This window comes from Heloderma suspectum, chromosome 5 (assembly GCF_057233095.1).
Source record: "Heloderma suspectum isolate Gila_16-S chromosome 5, 16-S_ref, whole genome shotgun sequence".
NCBI classification, from domain to species: Eukaryota; Metazoa; Chordata; class Lepidosauria; order Squamata; family Helodermatidae; genus Heloderma; species Heloderma suspectum.
In genome coordinates, this window is record NC_139462.1 from 78690732 (window position 1) to 78712789 (window position 22058).

Sequence of the window (22058 nt, forward strand, 5' to 3'; positions counted from 1 at the left end):
ATGCTGTTACCTTTCCCGCCGAAGCGGTACCTATTTATCTACTTGCAATTTCTTGCTTTCGAACTGCTAGGTTGGCAGGAGCTGGGACTGAAGACGGGAGCTCACTCCATCACACGGCACTCGGGTCTCGAACTGCTGTCCTGCCGACCTTCCGGTCTGCAGTTCAGCGTCTTAACCACTAAGTCACCGCGGCCCTAAGTTTTATCTAGTGGGGGAGAAAAAATACAACACAAACCACCTTCTGGGGTTTTTTTTTAGAATCTTCATATTCACATTTGAGCTGAAATACACATTCAGGTAAATTACAGAGTAGAGTCCTTCCTGGGCCCAATCTATACGTCCAATTTAATGCAGAGGGACAGCACATCAGGGTCGCTCACAACAGATGATGCTGTCACCAATACAGAGCAACCCCTCAGCTTCCCTCTGGAAAAAGGGCATTTTCCAAAAGCCCTTTTACTGTGTCTTTTTTCCTTAAACATGACTCTTGCGTGGTTCCGCTGCAGTGTGCCCCATCCCCCACATTAAATTCTGGTTGTGCCTATTTCTGTGACCTGGCAGTGACCTGGTCAAGGGGTTGAGTTGCCCCCTTTTCCCCCCATTCCCTCTTTTTCCCCATTCGCAGTAGGGCTGCTTTCCCATTCACAATATCTAGCGTCTTTTTCCCATTCAGAATAGTGCAGTTGTGCTATTTCATTCATTCACATTAGCGGAATAGCTGCTTCCCCCTTTCACAGTACGTAGGCTGTATTTCTCATTCAGAATAGCGTAGCTACACAATTTCAGGCATTCACAATAGCAGAGTAGCTGCTTTCCCCATTCACAGTATGTAGCCTATATTTCCCATTCAGAATAGCACAGTTGTGATGTTTCATCTATTCACAGTAGCAGACTAGCTGCTTTCCCCATTCATAATATGCAGCCTGCTTTTCCCATTCATAAATGTGCAGTAGCACTGTTTCAATCATTCACAATAGTGCAGAAGCCGCTTCACCCATTCAGATTATGTAGCCTGTTTTTCCCATTCACAATACTGCAGTATCTTCTAATCTTTTACAATATCCCACTGGTGGATGAGAGGGGAAAGGAATGTGGGAAACTACAGGGGCTTAATTCAGTGCTTCCAATAAATTTCCCTGAGCAGGGGAGCATGGACAGAGGCGGGGAACAAGCCTTTCTCATTTGCTGAGCAGCTCCTATGGGACTGATGCTTTTCAGTTCTATTCCACATACCCAACCCCAAAGTATGGGAGATTCAAGTGCTGTATGACCCATGAAAGCAGGCTTTTAGGTACTGTATACTCTGCTTTTCTTGCTTCATGTGCCCCCATGGGCCAAAGTGATTTCATGAAAATCTAGATATAACCAGAAAGTGCTTCTCATTCCCTTTCCATGCATATTGGGCCCTGGACTTACTAATTCAGACAACAGGTGGGGTGGGGTTGCATTTTTGAATGTTGTCCCGCTTAAAATATCTCAGCATGTAGAAAGTTAGGAGAGCAAGGAGAAAATTTTAGCTTAGCCCTCCTCCTGATGTGCTAATTTTCTAGGCACAGGGAAGGTTTTTTTTAAAAAAGCAATTGAGGTGCACTAAAAAATATGATCCTCCCACCTGCAGTCTGAAATGGTACCGCTCAATGTTGCTGAATGTGTAGCTCAGCCCTTCTTTGTTGCTGTGCTGTCAAATTCAGTGGAGAAGCAGTGGCAGGAGCAGGGATGTGTCCCCCAGTGTGTTGGGGGGGGGATGGCCCCCAGAGATTAGCCACCCATGGTTTAAACAAACTGCAGTTCCCTGAGTTCATACATCACAGGGAACTGAGGTACTTTAAAAATGCAAGTAGAAGCTTTCCTTCTCCTCTTCTGGTGCATAAAGGAGAAGGAGGGGGAACAAAAACTATGCAAGCACAAAGCTGGCCATGATTTATTCTCATAGCGGGAAACCAGGGTTTCCTGTTAAGTGAATGTGGCTTTTAGCTTATCCTCCTGCATTGTTTACTATGTAGTAGCATATATATTCATTGTATCAGAATATAAAGATGTTTGGGCTTCGCTCACTGACTGGGTCACATATGTGAGCAACTATGAGCATCATAGTTGTTTGAGTATTTCCACACTATCCAGAGAGCTGGAATTGGAACTCACATAATGCAAGATACCTTGCTTACTACAAAAGTCAGAAAATGTACAACCAAGCAGACATGAAATGGTTTGGCTACCCTTAGACTAGCTAGAATGCTGAAATGTGGTACACATGTAACTCAAGAAATCCTGATTACAAGAAAAGCTTTTTGAAGTGACACTTTATATCAAACAGTCAAAACTCAGGACATGGGGTGTACCTCTGTTATCTGCTACAGTCCAGCACAGCGCAAACAAAGCCTCATGTAAGATGGGATATCACTCCCTCTAATAGCAGTCTCAGATGTTGAGTGCCAACAGCTATGTAGCCAAAACGGGTCACTGAGAAACTGGAGAGAGGTGCCTGCATGCTTGGGAGAACTCAAAGGTTTGTGAAAATTGAAAAAATATTTAGAGAAAAAACATGCAATAAGGGGGCAAAAAACCAAACCAAACCAAAAACCAAAGGAGGACTAAGCATGCTCAGTGATCACAGAATACTGTGGGGCAGGGGTGGGGGTGGTATAGAGATGGAAAACTGGGAAAGCTGAATGGTCAATGGAATGGAGTGTTCTGGAAGACGGCATGGCTCCCTGGTTGGAATGCTGAAAGGAAACACTCCACACTGTAACATTTTGTTGCAGGTTCCACTTGCAATAACTAGATAACAATGTTATCTACTATAACTGTGGTCATGGGCAGGGGGAGGTATGGCGTTGAGGGATTAACAGGCCAGCTGAGGAGAAGAGGGGCTAGACACCTTACAGATTCGCTCAGATTCGTCATGAATCTGGACACCACCATTAATGCAGTTCCATTGGTAGAGGCGTTCAGAGCACTGTCTGGTCCAGTTTTACTGGATGAGTTTCAGTTACTGAGGCCTGAGGATGTGGACAAGGTGCTTGGCCAAGTCCGATCGACCACTTGTGTGCTTGACCCTTGCCCTTCATGGCTTATTAAATCAAACAAGGAGGGGATGTCTGGCTGGGTCCAGGAGGTTGTATATTCCTCCTTGAGAGAGGGAGTGGTGCCTGCTGCTTTAAAAGAGGTGGTAATTAGACCACTCCTGAAAAAGCCTAACCTGGACCCAGAGGATGTTAACAATTATAGGCCAGTGGCCAACATCCCCTTCCTGGGCAAGGTGCTTGAGCGGGTGGTTGTAGGACAGCTCCAGGCACTGTTGAATGAAACGGATTATCTAGATCCATTTCAATCGGGCTTCAGGCCTGGTTTTGGAATGGAAACTGCCTTGGTCGCCCTGTGGGATGACCTCTGCTGGGACAGGGACAGGGGAAGTGCGACCCTGTTGATTCTTCTGGACCTCTCAGCAGCTTTCGATACCATCGACCATGGTATCCTTCTGGATAGGTTGTCTGGGTTGGGAGTTGGAGGCACTGCACTACAGTGGTTCCGCTTCTACTTGGATGGCCAATTCCAGAAGGTGGTGCTGGGGGATTATTGCTCTGTGCCATGGGGTTCCACAGGGCTCTATTTTATCCCCCATGCTATTTAACATCTACATGAAACTGCTGGGGGAGGTTATCAGGAGGTGTGGGCTGAGGTGCCATCAATATGCGGATGACACCCAGCTCTACTTCTCTTTCTCATCAAAACCAGGTGAGGCAGTGAATCAGTGCCTGGGCACAGTAATGGACTGGATAAAAGTCAATAAACTGAAACTCAATCCAGACAAGACGGAGGTACTGTTAGTGGGTGGTTCGTCTGCCCAGCTAGGTGATATTCAACCTGTTCTGGAGGGGGTTGCACTCCCCCTAAAGGATCAGGTTCGTAGTTTGGGGGTGCTCTTGGATCCAGAACTGTTACTTGAGGCACAGGTGAACTCAGTGGCACGGAGCACTTTTTATCAGCTTAGGCTTGTATACCAACTACGCCCTTATCTGGACAGAGATAGCCTAGCTACAGTTATCCATGCTCTGATAACTTCCTGTCTGGATTACTGCAATGCGTTATACATGGGGCTGCCTTTGAAAACGGTCCGGAAACTTCAGCTGGTCCAAAATAGGGCAGCAAGATTGTTAACAGGGACTGGCCTGTGAGCTCATATTACGCCAATACTTTTCCAGCTGCACTGGCTGCCAGTCCATTTCCGGGCCCGATTCAAAGTGCTGGTATTAACATTTAAAGCCCTTAACGGCTTGGGGCCAGGTTACCTAAAGGATCGCCTCCTCCCATATGTGCCTGCCCGGACCTTAAGATCATCGTCAGCGGCCCTTCTCCGTGAGCCCCTGCCAAAGGAAGTGAGGCAGGTGGCTACTAGGAGGAGGGCTTTTTCTGTTGTGGCACCCCGGCTCTGGAATGAGCTCCCTAGTGAGGTTCGCCTGGCACCTACATTGTATTCCCTTCAGCGCTAGGTGAAGACCTGTTTATTTTCCCAGGCATTTTAGCATTTTAGCTTTCTAAATTTTTAGCTTTGCTGTTTTAAATCTGTATTTTAAACTCCTGCACTGCTGCTAGGTTTTATTGTGGTTGTATTGTTATATTGTGGTTTTAATGTTCTATATATTTTAAATTGTTTTATTGTGTGTTGTTTGGTTTTAATTTTTGTGAACCGCCCAGAGAGCTTCGGCTATTGGGCGGTATAGAAATGAAATAAACAAACAAACAATGTGATACTGCAGCAGCAAAATAGACACTTGTTTCCAAAGGGTTTGGGGTTTGTTTGTTTGTTTGTTTTCAAGACTTGTAATATCTGGGATTTTTAAGGAAAAACACTGACACATCAGATTATACCCAGTATATACCCAGGCTTTCTTCTAAAAATAAATAAATCTCAAATTCCCAAATATTTCTGCACGGAAATGATGTGGAAAAGTAGCTGAGGCAATCAAGAAGTAACAAGTGAGCAAGAGAGATTTGGAGTAAGATTCCACTGAAATAATTAACCAAGTATTTTCTGTATCTAGTTAATTAAATCCCTTTCAGTAATTGCGACAAAGTGTTGTTGTTGTTGTTGTTTTTCTTCTTAAAGGAGGAATGAAGCCATCAGTCTGATTTTTATCAGGCTCCTAATAGCATTTAAATGTGAAAGGCTCCCATTTGTTTAATACACAACCATCCAAAGCTGGATAAGGGAATGGCATATTGTAATTGCGTGTGTGTATCAATGGTAACAACCAGTCTTCAGCTTGACTGACTCTTGCTTTCTGCTGCTCAGAACCTGAAGCGTGTGGCAGAAACGTGGATGGATGAGTTCGCAGAGTACGTTTACCAGAGGCGGCCCGAGTACAGGCATCTCTCCACCGGTGATATCTCAGCCCAGAAGGAGCTTCGCAAGCACCTTAAGTGCAAGGACTTCAAGTGGTTCATGGCTGCTGTGGCTTGGGATGTCCCTAAATATTTCCCTCCGGTGGAGCCCCCACCTGCTTCATGGGGAGAGGTGAGGAATATACTACAACACAGCCAAGTAGAGCAGCACGGTTCCCTCCAGGGTTCGGCAACTTGGGGGGGGGGGCATGGGCACATGTGGCAATTTGAGAAACAGTCCATAGCATCACCATAAATGGCTGTCATGGGAGGTGTGGCTAGTCACAAAGGACAGGTATCCTGCCCCAAAGACTGAGCACAAGGCAGAGATGAGGTCTGAGCCCCAACATGCTAAACAACTCCTTTAAACCCACAGTTTTTTTAGCACCAACAGAAACCTGTTTCACAGAAGGCAAACTCTTTTTCTTCCCCACTCCCTCCTCTGCCAGCTAACTCATCCCCCCCCCACACACACACACACAATCTTTTTTTCTCTCTCTGGACCACCACCCATAAATGCACGCTCACTCGCTCACTCTCTTTCTCACACACACATGGGAGGCTTTTCAAAATGCACAGGTCCTTGTTTCTGTGGATCAGACTTTGGAGACTGCCATATGAATTGGGCCATCAATTTTTGTGTCCCTTCTTACATGTGTATGAAAACCATAATGCATTTTTGTGTGCAAATGGTTGTTTCCCCATCCCTCCTTTTGTTCATATTTATATGAAACAACAACAACAATGTGGGCTTCTGAAATATTTGGTCCTCTTTTGTCTGCTTCCTGGCTTCTCTTTGTTGTCAGTTTCCTATTGGGGTTTCAATCAGCAATCAGAGCTTGTTTCAAAGTCACCTTTTCATCTTAAGGGAGCGGGAACGTCTTTTAAAATAACACACTTTAGGCTGTGAACATGGGGCCAGTGCATACAAGTCTCCCACTGGCTTTTGTCCACATGGTGGCTCCCAGATATAGCTGGAGCAATTTAATGTATAATTTGGTGGTATATTCAGGAAGCAATTTCTGCTACCAAGGTGCTACATTGGGGAGCTGAAACAATCACAGGAATCACTTTCTGATTACAGGTTACATTTTTTCCCCTCATACATACCCAAGGTGGCGTGGGAATAATGGCCAGAGGATGTCTGTGCGAACTGCCTCTTAGGGCAAAACTGGATGTGACATGAAATGTGTATTTGCATTTAATGTGCACTTCTAAAAGATGCAAACAGCAGCTACTGGGGGAGGGGGCTGATCATCATTGGGATCGAAGCAGGCAGGGAGAGTGTGTGTAGCCCTCCTCCCACACTTGCTGTGGTCCTGGTGAATGTTGCTCCTCTGAAGCTGCTATTTGCATTGGGAGGAAGGCTCCCGTTGGCCATTTTTGTCAGGATTGCTGCAGGGGAGGGAAGCGGTGCACTCCACCTCCCCCCTTGCTGCGATCTTGATAACGATCAACACCTCCTCACCTCTGTGGTTGCTATCTGCATTTGGAAAGAAAATGCAATGATGTATCTAACATGTTTAGTTTGGCCTTCAGATACTCCGGATGGAGGCATGCCAGAATGACCCATTTTAATGTTGAATTATATACGTATATCAAATAACTCAGAAAACAATGGGGGGGGGAATGGCATGTAGTTAAAGAACGACCCCAATGGATATGGACAAGAGCAAAGTTCAGCTGGTTGCTTCCTCTTCCTCTCCTGTCCACAGGTCAGGAGAGTTTTGTCAATGGTTTTGTAACATGTCTGAGGAGGCTCTAGAGAGTTCTGACCTGCTACCTCTCTAGAACTGTTTCCTTTTAGTCTCATCTTTCTTTACACACATGGTATCACTTGTTATGTTGTACCAGTATACATTAATGCATGCCCTGGTTTTTCTAACACCCCAAATCTGCAGTTGTAGATACATTCTATTATCTTCAGGCATTTTATGTTTCCATTTATTCATAGCATCATGTTGCAAGCTCTGCTTCTGAGCTTTTTGTTTTGTTTTTTTAACTCGAGAAAATGTAAGCTTCTGGCACAGTGAAGCCTGCGAACCATGCTGTATCCCAAGTACCAATCTTTGTCAAAGTGCATACCCAAAGTACTTCTGTCCAAATGCTATGAAAGCACAGCACAGCATGTGCTTCCTGAGTCCTGCAGAATACATCCTGATGGTTCCTGTTTGGTGTTTGGTGCACAGCTGAGTACACAGGAACTTTGCATCCGGGGATAATCTAGCACTCCTTGCAGAAATGGTCCAGGTCAGTCACTCCCAGCTGTGTGGATCTGCTACAAGGCTGTGGTGGTCTGAACTTAAACATGGGGCCTGATCATGCTAGCACTTGAACAGGAAAAAAAAGCTGGCAAAGACAAGCAAAGATGTCCACTTCTCTCAACCAGCAACGATCCACCAAGAAAACTCCTGTTTTAGGTGCTGGTTCAGTTTGTTCTGATTATGCACACATCCTCCATGTTAAAAGGGTGTGAGGGGGGGCAAAGAGGCTTTCCCCTCCATTTCAGCTGACTGTACCGCTATCACAGGATTGGGGCCTGAGCAATTGGAACCACAAAGGAGGAAGCATTCTCATGGGTCTCAGATTTGTTATTGTTTACACTCAGCCTAAATGGTGACACCTAGTGATATTTTCCCTGTACATCCCATTTTTCTGTCAACATAATTTCTAATATGTTATTTTTCAAGCCAACACCTTGATTGTGTCCCCTCACCCACCCCCAATGATGAATGATTCTGACTTTGAATATCCAATAGATGTTATAATAAGAAGCTGGAAAGCGAGAGGAAATATCCATCCCTGCTTCTCTCAAAGGCGCTCATGGCCGTGCCCATCAGGAATCTGCCTCATACCTAGGGATGCTGGAGAAATCTGAGTGAGCTAAAATGAACTCAGATTTCTAAGAATCCAACCTGCAGGATCTGCTGCAGAGCAGCCCCCTCAGGCCACGCAGAGTTTGTTGACTTTCGGGTTGTTGTTTTTCCTTTCCCAAAATGTACGCATATTTATTCGTAGGAAAATATGGAAGTTTCTGCTGAGGAAAAGTTGAATGGAATGGGGGACAATATGCTAAATGTTACATACTAAGGTAAATTATGTAAATTGTTATGAAACCTCTTATGTAATTATTTGCATATTTTTCCACATGACATTTTCACATCCATCTGTGAGTGGATGATAGAACAAAAGGCACCTGACAATCTGCAAAACACAGACGGAGTAGATTTTACACAGTCCATACATCCCTACTCATACCCAGATGGGCTCTCATTCAGTGCCTTTTCCATTTGGAAAAGATGTATATTGGCCTGGCTGTTCCAGCTTGAGGAAAGGTAGCAGTTGGATACCTGAACTGCAAATCTATAAACAGCCTATGAAAAGTTGCCTTTCTTCTTGCAAATCTCTCTCTCTCTCTCTCTCTCTCTCTCTCTCTCTCATACAAACGAAAGATTGATAGACAGTGCCTGTTCTTGCAAAGGCTAATGGGACTTTTGCAAACAGCCAATTTACCCTTGAGGCAGCCTGCTATTTTGGACTTCTTTTTGCCTCTAACCATGCACTGCGGTACATGATCCATCTGGTCTTCTGTTTTGCCTTTTCATACTTGAAGCAAGTGCTGCATGGCAGGTAAATTACAGAAGGATTTGACATGAAAGAAACTCACTACTTCATGAATTCATTCCTATCTATTTTACATATATGTCAGGTTTATAACCTGAGCTGTGTGGTCACGGAATTCAGAGGTTTCAGCATTTCAGCATTTATGTCAAAAAGCAAGGGCACAATCCATCCCTGCGTGAACACAGCAGCCCACATATGGCGAGACTGGCATAGAGCTTGGGATGCATGAGGAATTTGATTTTTGCAAATTCCAATATGACAGGAGCTAATTCACACCTCCCAAACTAACTTGCAAATCAGAATGGAGTTGTCCTTCGAATTTCACACTTCTCCAAATGTTGTCAGACACTTCTCAGCTCAAAAAAGATTTGAAATGTGTATTTTGGAATAAAATACATTTAATAATGCATATTTTGATATGAGATGTTTAGAAATATTATTTTGTGACACAATGCATTCAAAAAGATGTATTTAAATATGTATTTAAATTAGTGCTGCACTAAATATTTTGAGGCTTTCTTTTTTTGCAATTTGTTTGGTATGGGGGAGGGGAATTAATACTCCCTCCCCTAAAAAAAAACCTAAAAAAGAAAAAAAGAGCATTCCTAAAGCTCTAAAAGGTCTTGCTTGCAGCAGGGTGGGGCTCTTAGAACAGTTTAACAGGAGTTCCTAAATGCTCAGGAGACCACGAAACATTACAGGGTCTCCTGGACATTCTAGGAAGCATTGCTGGGCTGAAAGCCCCTCTGTGATGCTCCTACAGCTAGGGATGGTGGAGAAATCTGCCACGGACTCCAATGAGGCCGGAGAATCTGGCCCCCCGGAGTCTGCGGCAGAATGGACTGCTCCCCCACACCACTCCACGAAGGCCAGTCAGGACAGACCCTACCTGGCGGTAGCTGGTCCAGGTCCGTCGTCTTTGTTCCACAGCCATCCACTGCTAGGCTGCAGTCGCAAATGGTGACCGGCATAGTGGACGGCATTTGCATCCCTGCTCTTGGCTGTGATAGGCTACGTAAATATTTACGTAGCCTATCACGGCCAAGGGCAGAGATGCAAATGTCGTCCACTACACCATTTGCGTCCCTGGTCTTTGCCATGATAGGCTACATAAATATTTACATAGCCTATCACGGCCAAGGGCAGGGATGCAAATGGCATCTGCTATGCCCGATGCCATTTGCGTGGCAGCGGCTGGACGTCCGGCTGCAGACGGGCCCAGCTGGCGGCTCCACAGACTCGCTGCAGAGTGGAGCCGGCCAGGGAGGATTCCGGGGCGAGGGATGGATCACCTCTCCCGCCCCCCGTGGACCCCTTCAGCAGATGGGTAAGTAGGTTTCGTACACCCCTACCTACAGCATGCAGGACATTTTGAGAGTTAAAAAATACAAAGAAGAGCCTTTGGCCATCTCCTACACTTACAAGGTAAATGGAATCCCTGCGCCTTGTCCCCAGTGAGAAATGTCATTGAAATTTTCCCCCTACCTGCAAAAGAGGCAGAAAAAACAATGCCTCTTTCACAGGGAAGGAAGAATTTCACGAAAGTAGAGAGAAGCATTTGGCACAGCACTAATTGAAATGTACATTTTGTGTGGACTTTAAAAAACATCACAGAATAATGCAGAAACAAATGTACAAATGAACACATGCAAAAGTGGCATGGACTAGAAACAGAATGGTCTGTCTATCCCTGCACAGAGCTTACCAGAGCCTCCTTCCCTTGCTCCCCATCCCCGTCTGGGCCTTGGCCTACATACATCGCAGCATGTTAACCATTGCACAGGCTGCTTACCCTCATCTACCTGTTGCCCATCTCCTTAATCCAGCTCTTGCTATTACTCAGGCTTAGAGAGCTGCGTACGTAACTGATCTTTCTGCAGATTCCACTGAACCTTATTGTTGCTTCTGATGTTGTTGCCAATGTATATCCCCATCCAGGGCCAACAGTCCCAAGCAACTAAGTACAACTAGAGCTGTGTTGGGACCTTTTCCTCCTCCAGACCATTCCCTCTTTGTCAGCCCCTCTTCTGCTTTCACTGTTGTCCAGGTCCATTAGGGCAAATTAGAACCCCACTTTCTGTCTCTTTAAAGCATCACTTGCCAAGATCTGCATGAGAAGGAATTAGGCCACTTTATCCTGATCTTCACAGAGAACTTACCGGTTTCATTATTATTTTTTACAGCAGTGATGTGAAGGTCCAGAAGGGAGAACTCTGAAGTTGAAACAAATAACAAATGTGTGAAAGAATCAAATCGTTAGACCTGACTAGCTCTTTGCTATTAGGAGACGAGTTTCAGCATCAGTTCCGTAGCTTTAATGACTCAGTCTCATGCCATCAGCTTGTCACATTGATGTGGGATAAAGGCAACAGTTAAAAAACAATCTCACCTTGAATGCTGCACCTCCTCTGTGCCACTCAAATTCCCTCCATCAAACTTAATATCTTTCTGAATGCAGAGCCCCTTGTTTTATCTGTGCTTCAGCTTCTGGTTCCAACTTCTTTCTTCTTTTTATGGCTTCTTTGTTTTTATAGTTTACACAATGGCTGTGTATGTGTATCTCTGTGTCTGTGTGTATTTTTAAAAGTTATTACATATCAGTTGGCTTAAAAGATGGCTAATTGCTAGGCATTCAGCCTATAGATTCCAGTATCTGAAGCATGCTCTCTTTTTCCCTTGCTAATTGTTGTAGCTAAGTCAGATAAAGCAGTCTACATACTGCTTTAAACTGAAATGCCTTCCCTCTTTTGTATTTTGCACCCTTAAAACCTTTCTGATACTCTCCTAATGCAACACAGCCATTTGCGCATTCAAGTCACCAAAGCTTTGTCATGTGAAAGGCGTTCTGTAAATTTGTGGGGATTGGAAGCCTTTTATGAGGCACGATTGCACTGTGGTGACCCTGACAGGAGAGTCACGGCACTGGCTTTGATAGCCAAGGACAATACATTATTTGAATAGATTATTCAATTGAGCAGCATTTCTGACTTGATTTGCCATGTATTCAAGACACTGAAGATTGCTTCGTATAGAAGCATCAGCCCTTTGCTACAGCCAGTGTTTGTCATTCTTAAATGCTGCTAGACTGCTGCATGTTATTTTTTCTAATAGCATGTAAGCCTGGTTTTCAATTAATCTTACCAGGGCAGAAAATACTCAGAGATTCATCACTTTGACCAATTCACAGTTTGATCATTGCTTCAAAATGGAGCTTCAGTTGATTACAACCAGCCATCTGGGTTTTCTGATGACTGCTGCTGGGACTATTTATCACATGTACGTATATACTATCCTTTCCCCAAGGAGCTCAGGATACTGTACGAGGGTTATCCTACTCTCTTCTCGTTCCTCATAATGGTCCTGGGAAGTGAGTTAGCCTGAAAGATAAATTACTTGCACAAAGTCAAGTTAATTTCCTAGCTGGTGGAGATTTTGAACCCAGGTCTCCTTGTAGCCAAGTCCAGTACTATGTCCACTGCTGACCAGCTGTCTGGGATCCAAACAGCATCATTAAGTGTGCCTAAGGGCCAGTGCTATTTCTTTCGCAGCTCCTTGCCATATCACAGGCAAGGCCACTGTACCCGCAAGGCCAGGCTGAGGTGTCCACCAAGCTATTTTCACTCCCTGTATAAGCCTATAGAGTGATTCTTCATAGGCTTGTATAGGGAGTGAAAAAGTCCCCCTACCGAAAAAGACGTCTGAATGGGGGGGGGGGTGAAGTGCACCCCTCACCAAGGACCCTTGGAGGAAAGGGGTCCTTGGTGAGGGGGGTGACCTTTGCCCCCTCTCCAGTCAATTTTTGGCAGGGGGCTTTTTCTCACCCCATGCAAATTAATGGAGAAATTGCTCCATTCAGTTGCATGGGGTTGGAGAAAGAGGGAGAGAGAAAGAGAGTAAGAAAGAGAGGGACCAGAGAGGAAGGAAGGAAGGAAGGAAGGAAGGAAGGAAGGGGGATCAGGCTTGTAGCCAGGGGGGGCGCTAAGGGAGGCTGGCCCCCTTAAATTCCCCCCATTTTTTAACAAACAAATAATTTTAAAAAAACAGTGTACAATTTTGTCTTTAAAAGACCTACAGACCAGATGAACTGTCCCCCCCCCCCTACTTTTGCGGGTACAGAACTTTTAGGCTGGCTATGGGCCTGGTAGGAACCAGAGAGAGAGAGAGGAAGGAAGGAAGGAAAAGAAAGAGGAGCCAGAGTGAGAAAGGAGCCAGAGAGAGAGAGAGAGGAAGAGCCAGAGAGAGAATCAAGAGTGGGTAGTACATTCATGCACTCACTTGCGCGCACGCACACACACACAAACATACACACACAGATAAGGAGGCACTCCTAACATTTTTGTGATTGGGCCCCCACCCCCTACAGCAGGCAATTTGTGGTGATGCCCAGGGCACTTTTTCAGAATTCCAAATGTGCGCACAGGCCCAAAAAGGTTGGAGACCCTTGCCATATAACAATTGTTTTTGAAAGAATCCTCCGTTTCAAATGTAGTTGATGTGGAAGGTAGGGCTGCAGTTCAAGAAATGCAAGGCCCAAGGTCCTGGAGCATTGCACAGCCCTTTGGATCTCTATTCCTACTGCTGGGTTACCACCAAAAGCTGTCTGGATGTCCCCATTTCAGGTTAAGTCACACTGAGCTTTTTAAGGAGCTTATTTTAAACTGTTTTTAAAAAGCTTATTTTAAACTGGTTTTGCACAGTCAAGCTTGAATAAGCATGCAGGGCTCAAGCTGAAACCAAGCTTGGCTAAGATGAGCTATTTCAATAAATCAGAAAAATAGCTTGTGTGTGTGTATTTTCCTGAAACTAATTCCAAAATTCAGAAACCCCACTGAACTCCCAATGACATCACTGGGAATGCAATAGTGAATGCCTCCCTCTACATCATGTGAGACCCAAGACCCTGCAAATCCTCAAGCTGTGCACCCAGGAGCACGGCCCCCTTCACCCAAAATGTACCTGGTGATGGTGGTGACCAGAAGCCCTCACTGCAAAACTCTCTGGTCATACCTCTCTGGTGCCTGGAGTGTAAAAACTGCAGTATCACAGTGTGTGGGGACCCTGGAACATGTAAGTTCCCAGAACAACTGAATACTCTTATCGCTTGTGCTACAGTGGAGCTACCTTTTCCAGGTCTCCTTCTGCCTAGCATGCTGCTGACCACTGGAGGTGCAAGAGTTCTAGAACGTGTGGTCCCAGGATACCTTCCATCCTTACCAAGAACTCAGGTGTCCTGGAAAACTACATATCCCAGGCACCTTGCTGACCTGTGTATGCTTAGTTTTCATTCCAAGCCAGAGAATAACTTCTCATAAAAATGGTGTCAATTCATAGTGCAGTCAAACATTATGAGTTGCAGAAACTGAGCCAGATAAATACGAGAGAGCTTTGGCTATTGGGCAGTATAGAAATGTAATAAATATTTTTTTAAAAAAATGTTAGGGACATTATCGTTTCTTTCTGCTTGTGAAAGTTTAGGATAGTGCATTTGCTATGAGCAGAGAGCTGTTGCAGGCAAAGTAAAAAGCAGTGTCTTTAGCAGAGTGGTTGTTGGAGATGAATAGGCACCCAGATGAGGAGTTAATTTCAGGGTAGGGCTATGTGGGCTGAGCTTCCCCACCACTTTTCCAGGGTAGTCTTGGGCCCACCCATTACTTGTCGGTGCTATGCCCCACCCCAAAATTGGGAAATAAAAAGATCTAATTAGTATCAATATAAGAAACCCACATGTCTTTCCTTTTCCTCCCTCTGTGCTTTCTATTTTTTCTCATGGTTTTCCTCGCTCATGGCTTCAGGCTGCTTCAGCCCCACTACCTTACACATCTTTCTCCCTCCCTCCCTCATATGGTTGTGTTATGCCACCCCACCCCACCCCACCCCACCCCCAATAAAATGTGTTCCTTGCTTTGGGCTGTTTGCATTTTGCTAGGCTCTGGTGAGCAAGTGAATAAGACACTCTTCCTGCAGAGGAAACTGTGGATCAAGCTGCATGTTAACTACTGCTGGGTTACCACCAAAAGCTGTCTGGATGTCCCCATTTCAGGTTAAGTCACACTGAGCTTTTTAAGGAGCTTATTTTAAACTGTTTTTAAAAAGCTTATTTTAAACTGGTTTTGCACAGTATGTAGTGTTCCCTTCCTTGCTCCCTTTCTTGTTTTTCTTTACTGTAAAGTAAGCATGCAGGGACCCAATCCAGATTGGGACCACTGTGCATGGGTCCCCCACCTGCTTCCCTACCAAAATCCCCCCCCCCCGCGGCAGTTAAAGAAAGGGGGAAAGCTCCCCCCTGCCCCGCTTTTTTTAAAAAAATTGCCTCATGCAAGGGTGAATTTCAGGAGGGATGTGGCTGGGGAGAGAATTTTTAAACTTCCTGTCCTTGCACATAATGGTGCCAATTCAGACTGGGTGCAAACACACTTCTTTTAGAGTAAAGGAAAAAAAAGAAAGGGAGCTCCACACTATGCAGTTAACATAATGTGTAGTTTGACTCTTAAGTGGCAAACAAGAAGGGGAAGTCAGCACAGGGAGAGCCCAAAGCCATCTAGTGGTAGAAGTAGTCTACCTGCGCCATGGTTTGGCCCTTGCTTGCTTATCCCTACATACACTCCCTCCATCAACTCCAGACTGGCCAGGCAATTGTAGCTAGGGGAGCTGGCTCTTGGTCTGTTTTGGCCAAGCCACAGCTCATGGGCCCCCTGACTTCTGCCCAATATTCAGCCCTAATGTCACCACTGCGAATCCGGCACAGAATGAAACGGGGAGATGCCATTTTGTGTTCAACATTTCCTATCAGGTTTTTGTTGTCGTGGCATCAAATGCATGGTTTATTTGGGGAAATGGATCAGTCTAGGCTCACTGGTACATGTTGCAAATGATGAAAATGAGACAGACTGAAGGAGATTGATTGTATTGAGGGTGGAAGTGATATTGAAATACATTGAGGAGAAAAACAGCAACAAAGTCCAGCACAAGCAGAAATATCAGGGATATACCAAACTGCTGGGCTGCCCAACAGCCTATGGAATTTTAAAAGAGTAAGAAGTGAAAAGCCTGTAAGTGTAATTTTCATTTTGAAAACGGTCGCTCTTCATACACTGCTAGCAACAAAATTGGATCCAGCTATACCACATTTCCTACAGCCAGGACAGTGCTAGCCCCTTCCCACAGCTCAAGCACCCCACCACTGAAATGCACCACCTGCAGGTCATGAATTTATCTGAGAAGTGAAATCTGATTTAACAACTGACCCAGATTTGTATGGTTGCTTCTCTCTGTAGCCCTGTCCACTCATTCTTTCTTCATGTGATTACTATCACATGACGAGAAGAGGAGGGCTGTGCTCACTTTATGTTCCCCCTCCATTGCATCCCCATTGCCTGGTCTTGCTGCCTTCCATATGTCAGGGTGGGAAAGTCTGACGCAGGGACCTGCTCTGTGCATCCACTGCAGGTTCCAGATATGACAGACTCTGGGCCAGAAGAAATATTTTAAATATAGCAGCTACGTCTTGTTTTTATTTTTACTCTAGAGTAGGTGCAGGGCCCTCAATCTGGATCTTAAAAGCACCCCACCTGCAATGATAGGGTCCTGATCTGGATTGCAATGTGTGGGAAGCCTACTCACCTAGAGGAGGCTCCCTGCTTCACATCTTCTCCCCACATACACATGCTCCTATGCATGGGGGGTGGTGAGGCCAGTGGGTGGGACCAGAAAGTGGAGCCCTGCTCTTCCCCTCACACAGTGGTAATTGTGTGAGGGAAGAACAAGTGAATAGGGCTAAAGTTTGGAATACTAATCCTATTAATATGTGACACATGCCTCCCCACTGTCTTATTTTAAAGAACATCTTCACGTTATCTCTCTCTTCTTGGACTTTTACTTTTTAAAGGTTGCTTCTGTCTTCCTTCTTAGAGACACCTTCCATCTCTGTCTTTTTTTTTAGTTCCTCTCCCTGATAGAAGAAGGAAAATTGGTACCTGCTGGATTATGATCTCTCTCCTGGGAGAGTAAAGATGCCTGTTTCTGTGTGGCCAGAGCTCTCAATATGTGGCTATACGACAGCTGTCCAGAAGCAGACAGGAAAAAGGAATGACATTTTTGCATTAAGCAAGAGGTTGGACTTAGATGACTTTCCAAGTCCCTTCTGACTCTAGATTCTCTAAATCAGGAGTCTCCAACTCCCGGGCCACGTACTGGTACAGGTCCGTGGCCTGTTAGGACCCGGGCCGTACAGCAGGAGGTGAGCGTAGGGATGTGCGAAACCCCCTTACCTTGGGCCCACAGGGGTCCGCGGGGGGGGGAGGTGATCCGTCCTTCCCCCCTGGAATCCTCACCGGCCCTGGCCGGCTCTGCTCCGCAGCAAGTCCGCGGAACTGCCAACCAGCTCCGGCCGCTGGCGGACTTCCGGTCCCTGGTGCCGAAACCGGTCCCTGGTGCCAAAAAGGTTGGGGACCGCTGCTCTAAATGAAACAAAGTGGTGAGATCTGGTTTGTTCACTGGTAACTATTTGGTATATAGTTGTGTAACTAGCTCAGTCTTGTATCTGAGCCAGTTTATTCATTGGGCTGGATCCAGTCTAGCAGAGCAAACTTAATGCTTTCTGATGGCTGTTCAAAGGGGTTTAGGGTGATGCAGATATCTCTCTTCTGGCAGAGAAGAGCTTTGGCAGGAGCTCAGGTCTTTTGCCACAGAGACCCCCTGTATGCTGGTGGAAATCTCAGTTTGTGCAGCTACATTTCTGAGGGGGGGGGGGCAGATAGGAGCCTGCCTTATACTGAGTCAGACCATTTGTCCATCTAGCCCAGTATTGTCAACACTGACTGGCAGCAGCTCTGTAGGGTTTGTGGCAGGAGTTTTTCCAGCCCTACCTGGAGATACCAGGGATTAAACCTGGGACCTTTTGCAAGGAAAGCGGCTGCTCAACCACTGAGCTATGGATGCAGCTTGTGTAAAGCTACTGCCAGCAATATTGCCCCTGGTGGTAGCTGGTACAAGACCCCAAAATGTGATGTTGTGATGTTCCAGGGACAGGGCAGGGGTGGGATGGAAGCAGCCTTGGATCCACTGGATCCAAAGCCCATTCATGTGCCAGAGAGGCCCCAGGATTGGGGAATCCCTCTGAGCCAACCTCAAACAGCTGTACCGGGGATGATGGTGATGATGATGGTGATTTAAAAGAAACCATGCAGGATGGAGAAGTGGAAAACACACACACATCTCTTGCTCTGGCCAGCATGAGCTGGCAGGGCTTTGGAAGCAACAGAGGTTCTAGTACTTCACTCCCCTGCCCTGACCCCACATAGAATTGCTCTGTAAGTTAGTTGAAATCAATGGGACAAGTTAGCTGTGACTTATGTTCCATTGATTTCAGTGGCAACCAAGTTAACTTAAAGCACAATCCTATGCACATTTAGGGAGAAAAAAAGCCCTACAACTTCTAGCATTTTCTATCCAGCTGTGGCTGGCTGGGGAATGATGGGAATTTTAGGACTTTTTTCTGTCTAAACTTGTATAAGATTGCACTCTTAGTCTGGATCCATCCCACTGATGTCTTCAGCTTGACCTTTAAGATGCAGGAAGTGACTGTTGAGAGTGTGATGGTGGCTTTAAAACAAGGATGGTTAACATGTGGCCCTCCAGATGTTGTTGGACTACAGCTCCCATCAGCCCTAACCAGCATAGCCAGTGGCGAGGTCCAACAACATCTAGAGGACCACATGTTAACCTTCTCTGCTTTAAAGGAGAACATGAGAACTATATCCTTGACTCACTTTGCCATGTATATTTTCATCACAACCCTTAAAGCCTTTTCTTTCATTCTTTTTTTGCCACACGGCTTCAGTTCATGAGACCTGGAAGCTGGTTGGAGATTTTAGTATTTAAAACTTATAATCATATTCATTCATATTTCCATTTAATTAAATGGAAACCTTTCACTGTTGTTTCCACTGGTGGACTGACAGTTCCATTTTTCTTTCGCAGCAAGATCTTTTTCATTTTAAATTAAAGCAAATTTGCTTAATTAGGATGGTGGCTGGGGTGTCGCACTGATTTTCGAAAACAGATGAAAGAGTGTGCGGCTCTCACTGTGTGATTAGCTGGCTGATGTTGTGGATCATTATTTTTAAATGCAGAACACTCATTTATATTTATTACATTTATTTATTTATTTTATCCTTAAGGGTTGGGGAGAGAGGTTTAAAATAATTAAGGCATTTAGAGACACAAGTTGAGATTTTCAGAAGTGCTCGAGTTGTTTTGAGGAATGTGTCTGCCCCTTACTACTAAGGCGATACTTAAAGAACATAAGCCGCCCTAGGATTCGAAGATTATGAGGAAACAGTTATACATTTCATAGAATAGTAGGATCATAGAATAGTTGAGTTGGAAGGGGCCTATAAGACCATCGAGTCCAACCCCCATTTTTTTCACATATGATTAATATTTCATCAGTGGAGGCTGATGGCTCCAATGTCAGTGGGGAGACGAAGCACCTTGGATATCTCCTTTAGAGTTCTGACTGGTTCTGACTGAAACTTGGAGCAGGTTTATCACCCCACTGACATCGGAGCCACCAACCTATACTGTCTGTGGTGCTTGCAGTACTGCAGCTTGCTCTGGAAGCACCCCACAGCTCAGCCCCCCCCCCCAATGGCTACCCCGAGAGCAACAGGTGGGGGCAGCAGCAAACAAAGCTGGTGTCAGCACCTGCACCAGCATGGCCATGCCAGGGCCTGCTGAGGCTGACACTGCCCACCGCAGTATCCTTCCTTTCTTGCTCTTAAAAAAATCATTTGATAGTCAGTGGGTGGACAGGCAGCCATGCACATGGTTACAGATCTCATTTCATTATTTTTTACTTTAAAAAATATATTATTTTTTTCTGCTACAAAATGGTAAGTCCTGGATTACCCTGATTAGGTTAGCAATTTATGAATTGCCAAAAATGGGGAAACGTATCACAAAAAAGAGGGGGGGAAGAGGACACCAATCTCCATAAAATTTACATATACTAATTTATACGTCTGGATGGACGTTTAGAAATAATTGTTATAATTTAAATAGAAATGCAGTACATCTGGCATAGTGTGGAAGACTGTGGCCAGGTGACCTGTGGGCCTTGTTCAGTCTGCTGTCCAGGTGGTGTTGATGGCCAATTTCAAGGCCCAGCTCTTCCTTCAGATGGCTTTTTATCTTTAAACCAGACTTGGGCTGGACAGCCATTCAAATGTAGGATGCCTTCAGAATAAAGGACTGTCCTCTGTGAAAGAGGACTTATGGCCACCCTAGGTCATGTGAGCAGCCCACAAACTACTGTAGATGGAATCTGTCATTATATCACTATAATGCATTCTCCTTGACGCCAGTTGGAAATGGCAATTGCTGTGGAATACTGTGCCTGGAGGAGATGGAAACTGTTGGGTCAGATTATTTATTTAGCTAGATATTTTATCATATATATTTCATGCCGCTTTCTGACATCATCAGGTGTTGCTGTTTTGAAAATGAGACACAGGCCTTGCTCTCAGCCTTACAAATTAACAGCACAAGATAGACAAGGGATTGGAAATGGAGGGAAAAGATAGTGTCAGTTTGACAATGTCAAAACAAAGTGGTGAGCTGTAGCAGGCTGGTCTGATTGATTGATTGTATTTTTATCCTTCTCCTCAGCCAAAAAAGGCCCCCGGAATGGCTTACAATCAATGAACAGAGAAGACAGTCCCTGCCCACAGGCTTACAATCTAAAAAAGACATGACACACAAGGAAAAGGCAATGTCTTTGCTGGTGTTCTTATTTGCATAGAAGTGGTGCAAGTGCCTGGTTGCCCTTATACTCCTAGTTGTTGGAAGAAGTCAGTCTAGCGCCTCACTTCCGTAGTCTCAGGGCAATTGGCAGCTGGCATAGAGTTCTTTCTGGAAGGGAGATGGAAAGCCAGCTCCCTGCAGTTGCTCCTTTTCTGCTCGATGGCTGGACATAGACTAGTCTTCGCCTTGCCATAGTGTCCTTCCTATAGTCCTTGTACCTCAGACCAGTGGCAGATACCAGAGTGGCCAATGTCAGCCTAAGACATTTTGCTGCCTGAGGCGAAGGACAAGATGGTGTGCCCCCCCCAATTCCATCTACAAAAGCTGACCAGATTGGCATCTGAATTCTATTTCAACGCTGGCAACTGGACAGTGTTCTCCACCACACCTGAAGACAGCAGGCTAGCTTAGGGGGAGCAGGGATGACCACACAAAGCAATGTCCTCCAATACAGGGAACAGGTGGGAGGCTCAGGAGAAATGGCTGGGGGATGCCATAGTTGCCCCACACATACACACACATAGCATCTGCCACATAAAGCAACTGCCTAACCTTTCCTAATGGAATGGCCAGTCCTGAGAGTGGCCTTCTATCTATCTCAAATTATTTCTAGGTCACCTTTAAGGGGGGAACCCTTTCAAGGTGGTGTATAAGATAAAAACCACACAAAATAAATACAATAAAAATCCATAAAACATGTTTTGATAAAATCCATAAAAACAAAAACTGCCAATTAAAATAAATAAAAACAAAACTTACAAATAAAAACTTAAAAGAAGGCCAACGAAATTAGGTGGGTCTTCAGATCTTTCCTGAAGACCTGCAAAAAAGGGGCCTGATGACCCCCTGATGGAAGCTGATTCCAGGAGGCCAAGGCCACCACTTAGAAGGCCTGCTGCCTTGTACTCACCAGCTAAATCACCCTTGGTGGCGGGCAGATGAGAAGGACCTCTACTGATAACCTAAGAGTGCAAGCAGGCTAGTATGGGAGAAGGCAATCTTTCAAGTACTTTGGGCTCAAATTTTTGGAAGGCTTATCCACATATAGCAATACCTATTCTCAGGCATTAGTTAGTCGGAGAGGACAGGCAGAAAGAGAAGTTGCTGTTCACTACTGCCACTAGCACTGAGCTGAATGGGCAAGCAGGTGGTTAGGGTACTCATTCTCTTAATTTCGATTCCAAATGTTGCTGCAGATTGCACCAACAACATGTCTACCAATCCCCAAAGGCCATGGTGGTACTGAAATA

At 45.2% G+C, this 22058-nt stretch overlaps 1 protein-coding gene across 1 annotated transcript in view; it reads left to right on the forward strand.

Moving 5' to 3' along the window:
- The window catches only part of LOC146344041 (polypeptide N-acetylgalactosaminyltransferase-like 6), a 212664-nt gene that overhangs the window by 148163 nt on the left and 42443 nt on the right, over nt 1–22058 (forward strand). The window contains exon 6 of the mRNA XM_084860291.1: nt 5294–5515. Within this exon, the coding sequence (XP_084716417.1) occupies nt 5294–5515 (222 nt within the window). The remainder of the gene's footprint in view (nt 1–5293; nt 5516–22058) is intronic.